The 14136-nt window shown below is 44.4% G+C and overlaps 1 protein-coding gene across 4 annotated transcripts in view; it reads left to right on the top strand.

The window, feature by feature from the left end:
- The window catches only part of AGAP1 (ArfGAP with GTPase domain, ankyrin repeat and PH domain 1), a 680164-nt gene that overhangs the window by 221993 nt on the left and 444035 nt on the right, over window positions 1–14136 (top strand). For all 4 annotated transcript variants that reach the window (XM_084644148.1, XM_084644149.1, XM_084644150.1 and 1 more), the window contains exon 2: window positions 9456–9514. In XM_084644148.1, coding sequence (XP_084500274.1) covers window positions 9456–9514 — 59 coding nt within the window. The remainder of the gene's footprint in view (window positions 1–9455; window positions 9515–14136) is intronic.

The raw sequence follows: 14136 nt of genomic DNA, 5'->3' as shown, positions 1-14136 counted from the left end.
CACAAGTTCCTCGGATAATGCAAAGATAGGAACAATTGAGCAGCAGTTTATACCTTTCTGTTGAAGAAGCTACAGCTCTCAGACTTGATTGATTTAATGCTGTGGTTTTTTTCTTTCTCTGAGGTTTGATATTGCAAGACCAATCTTCCATCTGGGACCAGACAGGTTAAAATAGATGATGAAGTTATCGCTCTCAGGGACTCTCAGAAGTCAATAAATAAAACTTATTGTACTGGTTGCTGCAAATTCCATAGCTGAACTGCCATGCTAAACTAGTGTGCAGTGTTGTAGCCCTGTCAGTCCCAGGATATTAGAAAGAGATGGTGGGTGAGGTATTTAGAGAAGCAGCCGTGTTAGTCTGTATTTGCAAAAAGAAAAGGAGTACTTGTGGCACCTTAGAGACTAACAAATTTGAGTATACGCTTTCGTGAGCTACAGCTCACTTACGAAAACTTATGCTCAAATAAATTTGTTAGTCTCTAAGGTGCCACAAGTACTCCTTTTCTTTTTGGGTGAGGTAGGATCTTTTATTGGATCAGCTTCTGTTTGTGAGAGAAACAGTGTTTTCTTTTGTGTCTCACCAGCAGAAGTTGGCCTAGTAAAAGATATTACCTCACCCACCTTGTCATGCTAAACCAGGGATTGGCAACCTTTGGCACGTGGCCCGCCAGGGTAAGACCCCTGGTGGGCCGGGCCGGTTTGTTTACCTGCCGTGTTAGCAGGTTCAGCCGATCACGGCTCCCACTGGCCGCAGTTGCTGCTCCAGGCCAATGGGGGCTGCGGGAAGCGATGGCCAGCACATCCCTCGATCTGCACTGCTTCCCGCAGCCCCCATTGGCCTGGAGCAGCCAACTGCAGCCAGTGGGAGCCGCAATCAGCCGAACCCGCTGATGCGGCAGGTAAACAAACCAGCCCGGCCTGCCAGGGGGCTTACCCTGGCAGGCCGCATGCCAAAGGTTGTCGATCTCTGTGCTAAACGATTGAAATACAGCCTTGAGTTCTTCCAGGAGGGCCTTAATGTGGGTTTGTAAACAAAAAGTCTCTTCTTTTCAAGCTTGATTCCCTGCAGATGTCCTCCTCCTTCCTATCCATTAAATCAGACCTTCTAGTAGCTACTCTCTCCAATCTTATGAATGTTATAGTTGTGAGTTTTCTCAGCTAAGACTCAGTAGTCTTTTAATACAGATATGAGGTCTTCACGATTGTCATAGCATTCATTCCTTAAGCAAACTCAAATATTTTTCTGACAGCCAAAATCAAAAAATAAAATTTTTCCTACTGTTTAGCATTAGTGTCGATGCTCTTGAGGACTGGATAATCGCAGGGCAGAGTACTCATGTCTCCTGTATGAGATCTAATAGGTGGCCACATGGCTATCAATATATACGTTCAATAAAATTCCACTGGTTGGTCATCCAGTGTTCAGCCATACCCATATTCGGCAGTCTTAACATATTCCCAGGGAAGATGGAGGTTTATGTAATATGTCTGGTTTTGCATGATCCTGTTTCCCACCCTGGAAGGCACGCTGCTACAAAAATACCATTATGGGATCTCTGGACCACAGCACAAAGAAGCATAGGAAAATGCACATGCTTACCTGAAAATTTCCTTTTTTTGGATAATGAGGTCCACAGATGAGTCGCACCTTGGAGCCAAATGCATCCACCAGAATAGAGGTGGAAATTGATATCCATGGACTTAAATTAGTTTTGTTGGGTAGGGCTTTGGAGCTGTGCTCCGGCTCCGCTCCAGCTCCAGTCAAAAACCTGCAGCTCCACTGCTCCGGAGCTGCTCCGCGCTCCAGCTCCGGGCTGTGCTCCAAAGCCCTATTATTAGGGAGATTTCCCATAATCCTCAGTAGGATAAATTATTGTGCATCCTCCTCAAAGTATAATTAACATAGTCCTTAATTTAGAAAAGTAGAACTGGATTATCTTGGCTATGGAAGTTGACTTAACTGGAAGAAACTTCAGGTTGTGGGACATTCCCCTGCTGCTAGTGACCAATGGGTCTGGTTCTTCCCTAAGCTACAAACAGGCTGAAGGATGCATTGTAATGGACCTGTGGACATTATTACTGGAAGAAAGGTAGTTCTCAGGTAAACACATGTACATTTTCCTAGTTTGTCAACAATACAGATGAAGTTAAACATTTCAGCACTAACTTCTCAATTTAATATCTTCAGTACAAACATTAAATAGTTTGTCAAAAACCTATATTTTGTGAGGGCAGGTGGGAACAACTCAGCATCTCATTTAATACTTTTTTAAAAAAGTTAATCATTCTCCAGTGTTTGCAGTTATTCTACTGCAATTTTTACTTCTACAGTAGAACTGGAAAGTGAAACTATAAATAATTGAGTGTATGTTCAAGGTTAATTAAAGTGTTAATAAAGTGGATAACTAGCAAAAAGTGTAGATTCCAGATTCATTTAATGCATTGTGAGTAACACAAGTAAGGAAATGTATTTTAAGAATATTTTAGGAATATAGTTTTACTTGACTTTTACTTCACCTTCTAAAAATTAAGGGTTGGCAACATACAAATTATAATCAGTGTATAACCTAAATGAACAAGACACATAACTGTGATTATTTTTAAAATTCATTCCTTTCCTATGTTGTTAAACGTGATATATTGCATTCACTTGAATTCCAACATTAAAGGAATGTAAACATAAGCCTCACAGTTCACCTGCTTCATAAATGATTCTTTTAAATATGCAAATCTGTTCTAGTATATTTAAATCCACACTTAATAGTTTAGTTTTTTATTGCACTAACTGTGTCCTAACCCAACTTTCCCTTAATGTGCTATAAAGTGTGGAAAAATAGGGGAAAAATTGTATATGGATCTGTCTAATTTGTGACATAACATACCCACTAACTCAAGCTGCATTGCGTTCCTTGTATGGAATGAATGTTAAAAATCTTGTCAGTCCTGTTTTACCTGCAAGTCTTTAATTTTTCTCACCTAAGTTCTCAAAAGCCCCCAAATTAACTCAGAATCAGTCATTCATTATTCCAAGGTTTCTGAGTTATAGTACTAATTGGTGATATGTATATTTCTTCTTCTAACTTCCACTTACATAGCGATTTATTCATCTTTTCTTGCATATGTCATTTCCGCTGAAATTATTGGAGGTACTACATGCCATAAGGAGAGGTGAACAGGTGGTGCTGCATGAAATATTGTGTGTTTAATTCTTGTTCATAATTGCCCTCTAAAATTACCATCTTAATTTATAGTAAGAGGGGAAATATTCCATCAAAAACACAATTAGGTTAAAAAGACAAAACAATAATAATGAACTTTTTGGGGGGCAGGGAAAAATTGTTTATACTTATTGAAGATAACTGACTTTTGAAAAGACTTAACTTAATTTTCTGGGCTGAAGTCCTTTACTCTTTTAGTAGGTTGTAGCTTTTTAAATAAAATATCTAGAGTATTGAAGATTGGGGAAAAATTATTAGACATTGAATTTGTTGTAGTGTGCCATATGTCACTTGTAGATCAGAGTTAAAATGCTCAAAAAACAAAAAAGAAAAAAAGAATCCTCTAATTTAAACCAAAATGTCAGTTATACAATAAGTTTGTATTTATTGTGGATAAAGTCCTGGGATATGTTAGGCATGGAGTCATTGCTTGTCAACTAACTCCTTCTACTTAAAATAAAACTGTTTGTTCTAAACATTTCCAAATGAGTACATTATTTACATAATAATTTAAACAGGAGCCACTGTTTATGCAACCATTTTGTAAAAGGCAGAACAGTCTTCCAATAGCTCAGGCCTCTGGATTTCACTTCTTTTTGTGTACAGTATTTTTACTGTAGCCTTTTAGTGAAGAGAAGGGGGTCAGAAAGGGGATTGCCACTCAGGTTTTAAGGGGACCAGGCGCGTACAATATACCACTGGGCACTGGTTGAATTCTCCTTTACTCATCTGGTATACCTACTAATGATTTCTCACTTCATATTTTTTGTCACAATATACAGGCTCTTGGGAATGACGACTCAAGGCTCTGGGCTGGAGTGGGACCCTTGGGCATAGGCATAGTTTGACTTCTGTTTTTTTGGGGCGGGGCGGGGGGGGGTAAGGGCTGGTAGGGTTCAGGCCAGCTCCGTACAGTGGAGGGAGTCCAGGGAGGGAGCGTCACCTCCACCCCTTGACTCTCCTCAGCAGGCCACCTAGCCTGTTTGGCTTGGGGGTGGGGTAGAGGGGCTCAACCAAAAAATATAACTCAAAGCGGGGACTCAGCTCAAAAAGTTTGAAAACCACTCAGGGTGCAGGCAGGGTGTAGCTAAACACACAGACGTAGAATCATAGAATATCAGGGTTGGAAGGGACCTCAGGAGGTCATCTAGTCCAACCCCCTGCTCAAAGCAGGACCAATACCAACTAAATCATCCCAGCCAGGGCTTTGTCAAGCCTGACCTTAAAAACCTCAAAGGAAGGAGATTCCACCACCTCCGTAGGTATACCAGTACTTCACCACCCTCCTAGTGAAAAAGTTTTTCCTAATATCCAACCTAAACCTCCCCCACTGCAACTTGAGACCATTGCTCCTTGTTCTGTCATCAGCTACCACTGAGAACAGTCTAGATCCATCCTCTTTGGAACCCCCTTTCAGGTAGTTGAAAGCAGCTATCAAATCCCCCCTCATTCTTCTCTTCCGCAGACTAAACAATCCCAGTTCCCCTCAGCCTTTCCTCATAAGTCATGTGTTCCAGTCCCCTCATCATTTTTGTTGCCCTCCGCTGGATGCTTTCCAATTTTTCCACATCCTTCTTGTAGTGTGGGGCGCGAAACTGGACACAGTACTCCAGATGAGGCCTCACCAATGTCGAATAGAGGGGAATGATCACGTCCCTCGATCTGCTGGCAATGCTCCTACTTATACATAAGATGATCCATTCACTTTGGCAACTAACTGCATTGCCTCTGTAGTGCTGTTGCCTTAGCTGGCCCATGGAATAAGGAATCAAATAGATTCACAAGCAGAACTGTTGCATACTCTCACAAATTATTGTTGTTCTACCTCTTGGTCAGCAGCAGTGTCCCCTCTAATTTTTCCCATGCGTGTATGGAATTAATTTTGTTATGTGTACCAATATGGAGGTGATGGTTGGGATGGGTTGGAGCCGGTGGAGGGGCACCTCTTCCCCGGCTGCAGTGGGTCCAGGACTGGGCTGGGGCTGGTGGGGAGAGGCGCTTCCCCCTGCCGCGGCAGGTCCGGCGCTGGGGGAGAGGCATCTCTCCCTGTTGCAGCACCCTAGCTATCTAAAACTAAACACAAACTAAACAAGGATGATGAGTGCTTGCTCATGCCTAGGGTGACCTGACAGCAAGTGGGAAAAATCAGGACAGGCGGTGGGGGGTAATAGGCGCCAATATAAGACAAAGCCCCAAATATCAGGACTATCCCTAAAAATCGGGAATTCTGGTCACGCTACTCATGTCCATTCTAAGTAGGTGTGTACGCACGCCACGTGCGTGGTTGTCAGGTTTTTCCCTTAGCAACACCTGTCAGGTCACCTGTGGAGCCTCCTGGAGTCACAGCTTCATGGTGCTGTATATTGGGCCCTGCCGACCCCCCACCTCTTCTGTTCCTTCTTACCACCGTGACGGTCGTTGGAGCTGCTTTTCTCTCTTACTGTGACAAGCGATTCTCTAGTGGACATTTCTCTTTGTATCCTGTAAATAGTTAGTTTACCCTCCTAGACCTGTCAATGGACACACCGATCACCATGCCCGGGGTCCTGGACTTGATCACTGAGGACCATGGCCACCTCTGGCATCCCAGTCTTGAGTCTATTCACCTCACCGTATGGAAACTCCATGGATAAACCCCTTGGAGTTGGCATGCTCAGACCCTGTTAGAGAGGTCTTCCTTGGCAGCAGGAAACTATCAACTATGGTCACTTAGTTAAGTGGAAGAGAATTCTCCATTGTGTCATTACAAAAGGACACTCCCCCTCTACAGTCTTTCAGAGTGGTAGCCGTGTTAGTCTATCAGCAAAAACAACTAGGAGTCCTTGTGGCACTTTAGAGACTAACAGTTTATTTGGGCATAAGCTTTCATGGGCTAGAACCCATCTGATGAAGTGGGTTCTAGCCCACGAAAGCTTATGCCCAATTAAATGTGTTGGTCTCTAAGGTGCTGGAAGGACTCCTCGTTGCTTTTACAGTCTTTGGTTGCCTTTATCCTGGGCTGTTTATTACACCTGAACAGCAAGGCCTGTCGGTGTCGTCAATAAAGGTGCACCTGGCTGCAATCTTGGCCTTCCATCCCAGATTTGCCAGTCTATTGGTTTTTGCTAACCCAATGGTTGGCCACTTCCTCAGAGGACTAGATAGACTGTACCTCAAGTAAGATAACTGATCCCTGCATGGGATCTTAACTTGGTACTTCCAAGTCTGATGTGGGGGCTCGCCTCTGAGCGCTTAGCTACATGCTCACTTCTTTACCTTTCCTGGAAAGTAGTGTTCCTGGTGGCTATAACTTCAGCCAGGAGGGTGTCTGAGCTTAAGGTCCTGACTGCTGAACCTCCATATACTGCCTTCTGTAAAGACTACGTTCAGCTACGACCCCACACGGCCTTTTTTCCAAAGGTGGTTTTGCAATTCCATGCAAACTGACATTTTCCTTCCAGTTTTCTTCCTTAAGCCACCCGTCAACAACTGGGAATGCTCCACTCCCTGGATGTCAGGCATGCATTGGCCCTTTCTGTCGAAAGAACTAAGCTGTTTAGTAGATCAACACAACTCTTTGTTGCAATTGTGGAAAGGATGAAGGGGCTTCCAGTGTCGTCCCAAAGGATATCCTCATGAATCACAGCCTGCATCTGGGCATGCTATTACTTGGCAAAGATACCTGCCTCTGCTCTGACAGCGCACTCCACAAGAGCACGAGCATCCTTGGTGACATTCCAAGCTCAGGTCCCCATTCAAGATATCTGCAGGGCAGCAACATGGTCATCAGTCCACACCTTTACGTTGCACAGCACCATTACACAGCAGGCCAGAGACAGTGCCGCATTTGGAAGAGTGGTGATGCAGTCTGCGACCTCCATCCTCCTAGCGAATGTTTGGGTGTCACCTACTTGGAATCAACATGAGCAAGCACTCGAAGGAAAAACGGTTACCTACCTTTCGTAACTGTTCTTTCAGATGTATTGCTCATGTCCATTCCAAGACCTACCTGCCTCCCCCTCTGTTGGAGTAAGCAGGCAAGAAGAACTGAAGAGGCGGGGTGGTGTGTGGGGGGAGGGACGTGGAGGCGTCGGCGGGGCCTTATGTATGGTACTATGAAGGTGCAACTCCAGGGGGCTCCACAGCTGACCTGACCGGTACCAATAGGGGAAAAAACCTTCCAGTGACTCTGCACACGGTGTGCACACACCTGTTTGAAATGGACATGAGCAGCACATCTCAAACAGTTACAAAAAGGTAGATTACTTTTTTTTTTCAGGCTCTCTGCAATTTCAGGCAAGTGTCTCTGCATTGGTTAGAATTGTTTCATATTTTGGAGGGTTTCTTCGTAACCATAACAGCTAGACCTATTTTTTTTCATTAAAGCTGAGGGTCCAGAGAACAGCTGAAGCATCTTTGTGCCACTCTGGTGTGGCTTATTCTTCCTGCCATGTCAAAAGGCGTATCCCCCATTTAGGGAAATACTGGTTTATTTTGTGTCTTCCCGCCCCTCACCCCCACATTAATAAGAATATATGCTGGCACAAGGGATTAATACTCCACATGACTGCAGGGGGAAGAAGGGAATTAATCTTTCTTGTCTTTTATTTTGTGGTGGTTGAATATGCCACTTTGAAAACATCACAGTGGTAGAAAATACTCTTGAGCCTGCTTAGTAGTCTAATACTTAATACTGCATTGTCTTGTATAACACATCAGTTGAACTTTGAGGATACTCACATTGAATTAGCAATAGACATCCTTGTGGTTTATTAAAGGACTTGCATCTAGCCATCCTTAGGTGGCTGCAAACCGGACCCTCTGGCTTGGGTTTTGTAAAGGAGGCAGATTCTCAAGACTTTACATTGGCTATTCAGGACTCTTCAAGCTAAATCATAGTGGCTTTTTACAGTTTTGCTTTTGAGATTATTAATACAGTAGATGAAACCTATGGCTATAATAATTGCAGAGTAGGTTAAATCAGTATAATAATTTTTAGAAACCTTACATTAATATAGGATGACATAAATAGCTTAGCATTTGATTTTGTTAAATTTACGTATTTTACAACGCCAGGATGTGTTGCTCATGTCCATTCCAAGACCCCTCTGTCGGAGCAATGTCGGTAAGAAGGAACTGGAGAGGTGGTAGGTCAGCAGGACCTTATACATGGCACCACAAAGGTGCCATTCCAGGTGGTGCCTGAAGAGACGGGTACCGCTAGGGGAAAAACCTTCTGGCTACTGTGCATGCAGCATGCACACGCCTAATTGGAATGGACGTGAGCAACAGATCTTGGTGAACCACAGTTACGAAAGGTAGGTAACTGTTCTATGAGGGCTGAGTATAAAAAGAAGAGAGAAAATGCTTCCAAATCAATAGGTGATACCCAACTGTGTATTAAATAATTACATTTTTGTTTGAGGGCTGGTGAGGGGGAAATGTGCATAGAGTAATGAAACATTAAGATAGAGTGAATGCTCTGAGATTTCTCCCATCATTCATAAAAGTTGCTGGAGAAGTTTGCATGTAGTTCATGCTTAGCTTGCGGAGAACACAGATGGCATTTGTAAAGCATTTTCATAAATTGCGAAGTAAGTAATTACGAAGTAAGTAATTTTTTATCGTGCAGTAATTTAGGGCACTACTACTTCAGTGCCTGAGACTGATTTCTTCTTCAGTATGCTAAATAAACTTTACCAAGAGAAGAGAGATGATACTGAACACTTGCTTAAATGTAGAAGGAATTGGCACATTTGTTTCTCCATAACAGAACTAGAGGTTTATTTCTGCCACTTATAGGCAAGAGTTTACGCAACTTCAGCTACATGAATAACATAGCTGAAGTCGATGTACTTAGATATACTCACTGCGGTGAGCCGACTGCTGCTGCTCCCCCGTCGACTCTGCCTGCGCCTTTCGCTCTGGTCGAAGGGAGAGTGCTCGGGGATCGATTTATCACATCTAGACTAGATGCGATAAGTCTGCACCCTCTGGATCGATTGCTGCCTGCCGATTCGTGGGTAGTATAGACATACCCTTAGTGTATACTGAATTTAGGGTGTAGTGTTTGACATTTTCAAGTTGGCTGTGAAGAAAACCTGTATCTTTTACTGAGGTTTGAATGGGGCTTCTGGTTTTTCCTTTATTTTAAGGTGCTTTTTTGGCTGCTGCACCAGGAATAAAAAATATACAGCTTTACTAAACTAATAGTATATCTTTCTAAATATATGTGTGGTTTTTTGTTTTTATTAACAGATGCTTTTGTAAATAGCCAGGAGTGGACACTAAGTCGATCTGTACCAGAACTGAAAGTGGTAAGTAATATTTTATATTTACATGTGTTTTCTTTACTTCTGAATTCCATTCTTTCTGCATTTACACAGAAATGGAACATTCGTAAGGTTATATTTTAAAGTCTGCCAGATTTTTCCTTTATAAAAACATTTAGAGGATTTTAAACCTTGAATATAAATCTTAATGGGACATAACGTAAAGACTCCTCTGTCTAAACTTTTAACCTACCACTGTTACTGTTAACACCTAAGAATATTGCTGAGATTGGAGACAATGCTTTTCCCTTTTTTTTTCCCCCCCAGCTTGGTTACTTAGTACAATTAACAGTGTTTTGTGTGTAGTAGTCATTTCCCCAGTGTAACTTGTTTTGTTTTTTGGGGGGTAGAGACCCCTTGCAATAAAGGGGTGTGGGGGGGGAGAGAAAAATGTTTGAAAATAAAAATATTTTAAAATGCAAAAATGGGCAGGTGGACTAGCAGGTACATGTAGTACCTGAACAACTTTTTAGCACTGCTTGAAATTGATCACTTTTTAAGGGGAATGTGTCTATCAGATTCCTCCAGGGTCTCTGCATAGGACCAATCTTTTCAAGGTTCCTTCCCCACTCTGAACTCTAGGATACAGCTGTGGGGACCTGCATGAAAACCTGCTAAGCTTATTTTTACCAGCTTAGGTTAAAACTTCGCCAAGGTACAAACTATTTTACCTTTTGCACTTGGACTTTTGCTGCCACCACCAAACGTCTAACCGGTTTTATTTTATTAGGAAAGAGCCCGTTTGGAAACATCTTTCCCCCCCAAATCCTCACCAAAACCTTGCACCCCCTGGGGAAGGTTTGATAAAAATCCTCACCAATTTGTGTAGGTGACCACAGACCCAAACCCTTGGATCTTAAGAACAATGAAAAAGCATTCAGTTTTAAAAAAAAAATTTCAAAATGAATTGTCTAGCTGAAATGTTGGTTTTTTTCTGTTGTTTTTTGTCAGGACTCCATTTGATTTCCTAAAAGACTGGAGATTAGTGGGAGGCAAGATACCAAATGGTCTTAATGTTAGTTCCAGAAGAATGCAAATTAAAGCAGCCTTTTATAAATTGTTTATTTTTGGCATTACTTTAGCTGAGCTTGAAGAGAGTATAGGTGGGAGATGCCATCGACAAAAGGAATATCTGGAGATAAAAATGCATGGCCTGGATGAGGGAATTTCACAGAGCTGCTATTTTGAAAGCTAAGAACAACGCTAGAGGCAGGAATTGGAGTGTCCCAAATGATAATGGGGTTGATAGAATAGCTGAGAAGTTCCCCTTCACTGTAATGAGGCAGTTTTTGGGTTGAGGATGGAGAAAGAACTTCCTTCCAGCATTCAGATGGGGGCAGGAAGATTTCAGAGTTATCAGGCACCCAAGAGATACTGATACGAAGCAAAAACTGTGTGGAACCTGCTGGGGACAAACTCCTAAGAATCCCAGCACTGAGACACAGAACTAGACTTATTGCCTCTGAATGTCTGCAGCTTGGTGGTGGGAACTTTTTTGTGTGCGCACATTTGACTTCTATCGTGATTTCTGGTTAGTGGGTTGAGTTCTCTGGCTGTTGTGTGGTAATTTTTCAAGTCGAGAGCATAAAGCAGGGCGGGTAAACTTTTTGGCCCGAGGGCTGCATCGGGTTTCTGAAATTGTATGGAGGGTTGGTTAGGGGAGGCCATGCCTCCCCAAACAGCCAGGCATGGTCCGGCCCCCGCCCCTTATCTGAACCCTCCTGATTCTTGCCCCCTGGCGGTCCCCCCCGGGACTCCTGCCCCATCCAAACCCCCCGTTCCCTGATGGACCCCCAGGGACCTCTGTCCCATCCAACCCCCCTGCTCTCTGTCCCCTGACCACCCACAAACCCTCTGCCCCTAACTGCCCCCTGCCACCCCATCCACCCCCCCCCTTCCTGGCTGCCCCCCTGGGACCCCTGCCCCATCCAACCACCCTTTCTCCCTGCCCACCCCCGGAACTCCTGCCCCTAACTGCCCCCTGCCACCCCATCTAACCCCCCTCTTCTTCCTAACTGCACCCTGCTGCCCCATCCAACCCCTGCGCTCCTTCCTGACTGCCCCCCTGGGACCCCTGCCCCCATTCAACCCCCCTGTTCCCTGCCCTCCGACCGCCCTGACCCCTATCCACACCCCCAGTCCCTGACCACTCCCCGAACTCCTCTGCCCTCTATCCAACACCCCCCCCACCCGGCCCCCTTACCGCGCTGCCTGGAGCACCAGTGGCTGGCGGCGCGGCTGCACCAGGACAGGCAGCCGTGCCATGCAGCACAGAGCCCCGGGTCATGCCGGGCTCTGCAGCTGTGCTGCCCCAGTAGCTCACAGCCCTCCTGCCCAGAGCATGGCATAAAGTAAGTTACAATGCAAAAGATCTCGTTGTGGCCCAGAAGAATTGAATCCCCAGTAACTCTCCTGTGAACTCTCAGCTGTGTGTCTGTCTGTTCTAGGATATTTAAGTACAGTGGGACTAGAAACACAAGAGTAGCCTCCTCTGAGTTTCCTTTGCCTGTGGGGTTCTTATGACAAACCTCTCTTACTTTTTACCTTGTTGAATTGGTCATAGACTTCTTGTGTCTGCATTATGCTGTTACACCATACGTAGTATGTCAATTGAACCTAGAGTATCATAGAATCATAGAATATCAGGGTTGGAAGGGACCCCAGAAGGTCATCTAGTCCAACCCCCTGCTCAAAGCAGGACCAATTCCCAGTTAAATCATCCCAGCCAGGGCTTTGTCAAGCCTGACCTTAAAAACCTCTAAGGAAGGAGATTCTACCACCTCCCTAGGTAACGCATTCCAGTGTTTCACCACCCTCTTAGTGAAAAAAGTTTTTCCTAATATCCAATCTAAACCTCCCCCACTGCAACTTGAGACCATTACTCCTCGTTCTGTCATCTGCTACCATTGAGAACAGTCTAGAGCCATCCTCTTTGGAACCCCCTTTCAGGTAGTTGAAAGCAGCTATCAAATCCCCCCTCATTCTTCTCTTCCACAGACTAAACAATCCCAGCTCCCTCAGCCTCTCCTTATAAGTCATGTGTTCCAGACCCCTAATCATTTTTGTTGCCCTTCACTGGACTCTCTCCAATTTATCCACATCCTTCTTGTAGTGTGGGGCCCAAAACTGGACACAGTACTCCAGATAAGGCCTCACCAATGTCGAATAGAGGGGAAATAGAGTAGCAAACATGTAGTTAACGGTAGGCATTGGCTATTCCCCAACAGTTCAACACCTTGGGGACTAACCAGTTAAAAAAGCTGGGCATGCTGCATATGCTTGCTGCTTTCAGGCATTGCTGGAGGGGTGGAGGTGAGTAAGGGGCCTCTGTTTGTTTAGTCACAGAGGCTTTGGCTTCATTGCCCTGAAAAAGGCTTTTGCTTCATATCCCTGTTACTGTGGGATGACTAATACACATTAGGATTTTACAGAAGTATAGCTAGTGGATACCAGGCAAATTGTAGTTTTACCTGCCAGGTAAAAAGTCATGGTCAATGCCCTACCCTCATTTATGGCTGACCTCATCTATTTACTTCACAATAAAAACTCCAGTGCCTGGTGTGGACTAGGGTTTTGCAGCGGGATAGCTGATGTGTGTGTGTTGTCCCTCAGTGAAAACAAAGCTGAAAACAGGATCTCATGCTGTTTGTGCAGGGTTCCACTGCATGTCTCCTTCTCTTTTCTCTATCTTCTCCCCATCCCATTTTTTGCTCGCTTGGGGACTGTGTGTGCATATGATGTGGATTGTCTGAATTTCTCTTTTGCCTTCACTGGTTTGGGGATATGAAGAAGTTCCCTTGCCACCTCACATTTTTCTTGTGCAACCAGATCAGAGTCTCTCTCTCTCCTGCTGCCTTTTAAAATAGAATCTGCATGACAAAGCTGATATGATTCTGTAAGTTTGTGCAAGGATTTATTCCTGGTCTACATTACAGAGTTAATTTGATGCAGGGCAGCTTACATCAATGTAGCTATGTGTGCGTATACGCTTACATTTCGCTCCCACCGACGTAACTGCCCTGTTATGCCAACATAATAAAATCACCTCCCCCATTGGTGTAGAGTCACGGTCGATGTAGTTAGGTTGATACAGTGTCAGCGTAGACATTGTGTTACTTACATCAGCGATTAATGGCTTCCAGGAGGTATCCCACAAAGCCCAGCAGCCAGCTGGCCAGAGAACTGTCTCTCGTCTTTAAAGCCCTGTGAATTTTTGAAATTCCATTTCCTGGTTCCCTGGCTTGGAGAGCACACCTAGCAACTGCCTAGCTGACCACACTGGCTACATGCTGCAGATGCTCCCCTGCCTGGAGAAAACAGGAGATGCTGGATTTCCTGGGTCTGTGGGGAGAAGAGGCTTTGCAGGTACATCTCAGATCCAGCCATAGAAACATTGACATCTACGAGCAGATCACTCTGGGCATGGAGGAGAAGGGCTACAAGAGGGATGAAAAGCAGAGCTGTGTGAAAGCCAAGGAGCTGCAACAGGTGTACCAGAAGACAAGGGAAGCTAACAATTGCTCTGTAAAAGCAGCAAGTTCGTGACTATGCACCAAAAAGCTGCATACTATCCTTAGATGAGACTCCGCCACTACCCCCAAGAGCCC

This window comes from Lepidochelys olivacea, assembly GCF_965140295.1.
Source record: "Lepidochelys olivacea isolate rLepOli2 genome assembly, chromosome: 11".
Classification (NCBI taxonomy): Eukaryota; Metazoa; Chordata; order Testudines; family Cheloniidae; genus Lepidochelys; species Lepidochelys olivacea.
Note: the sequence above shows the minus strand (reverse complement) of the source record. Positions and strands in the feature narration are given on the sequence as shown.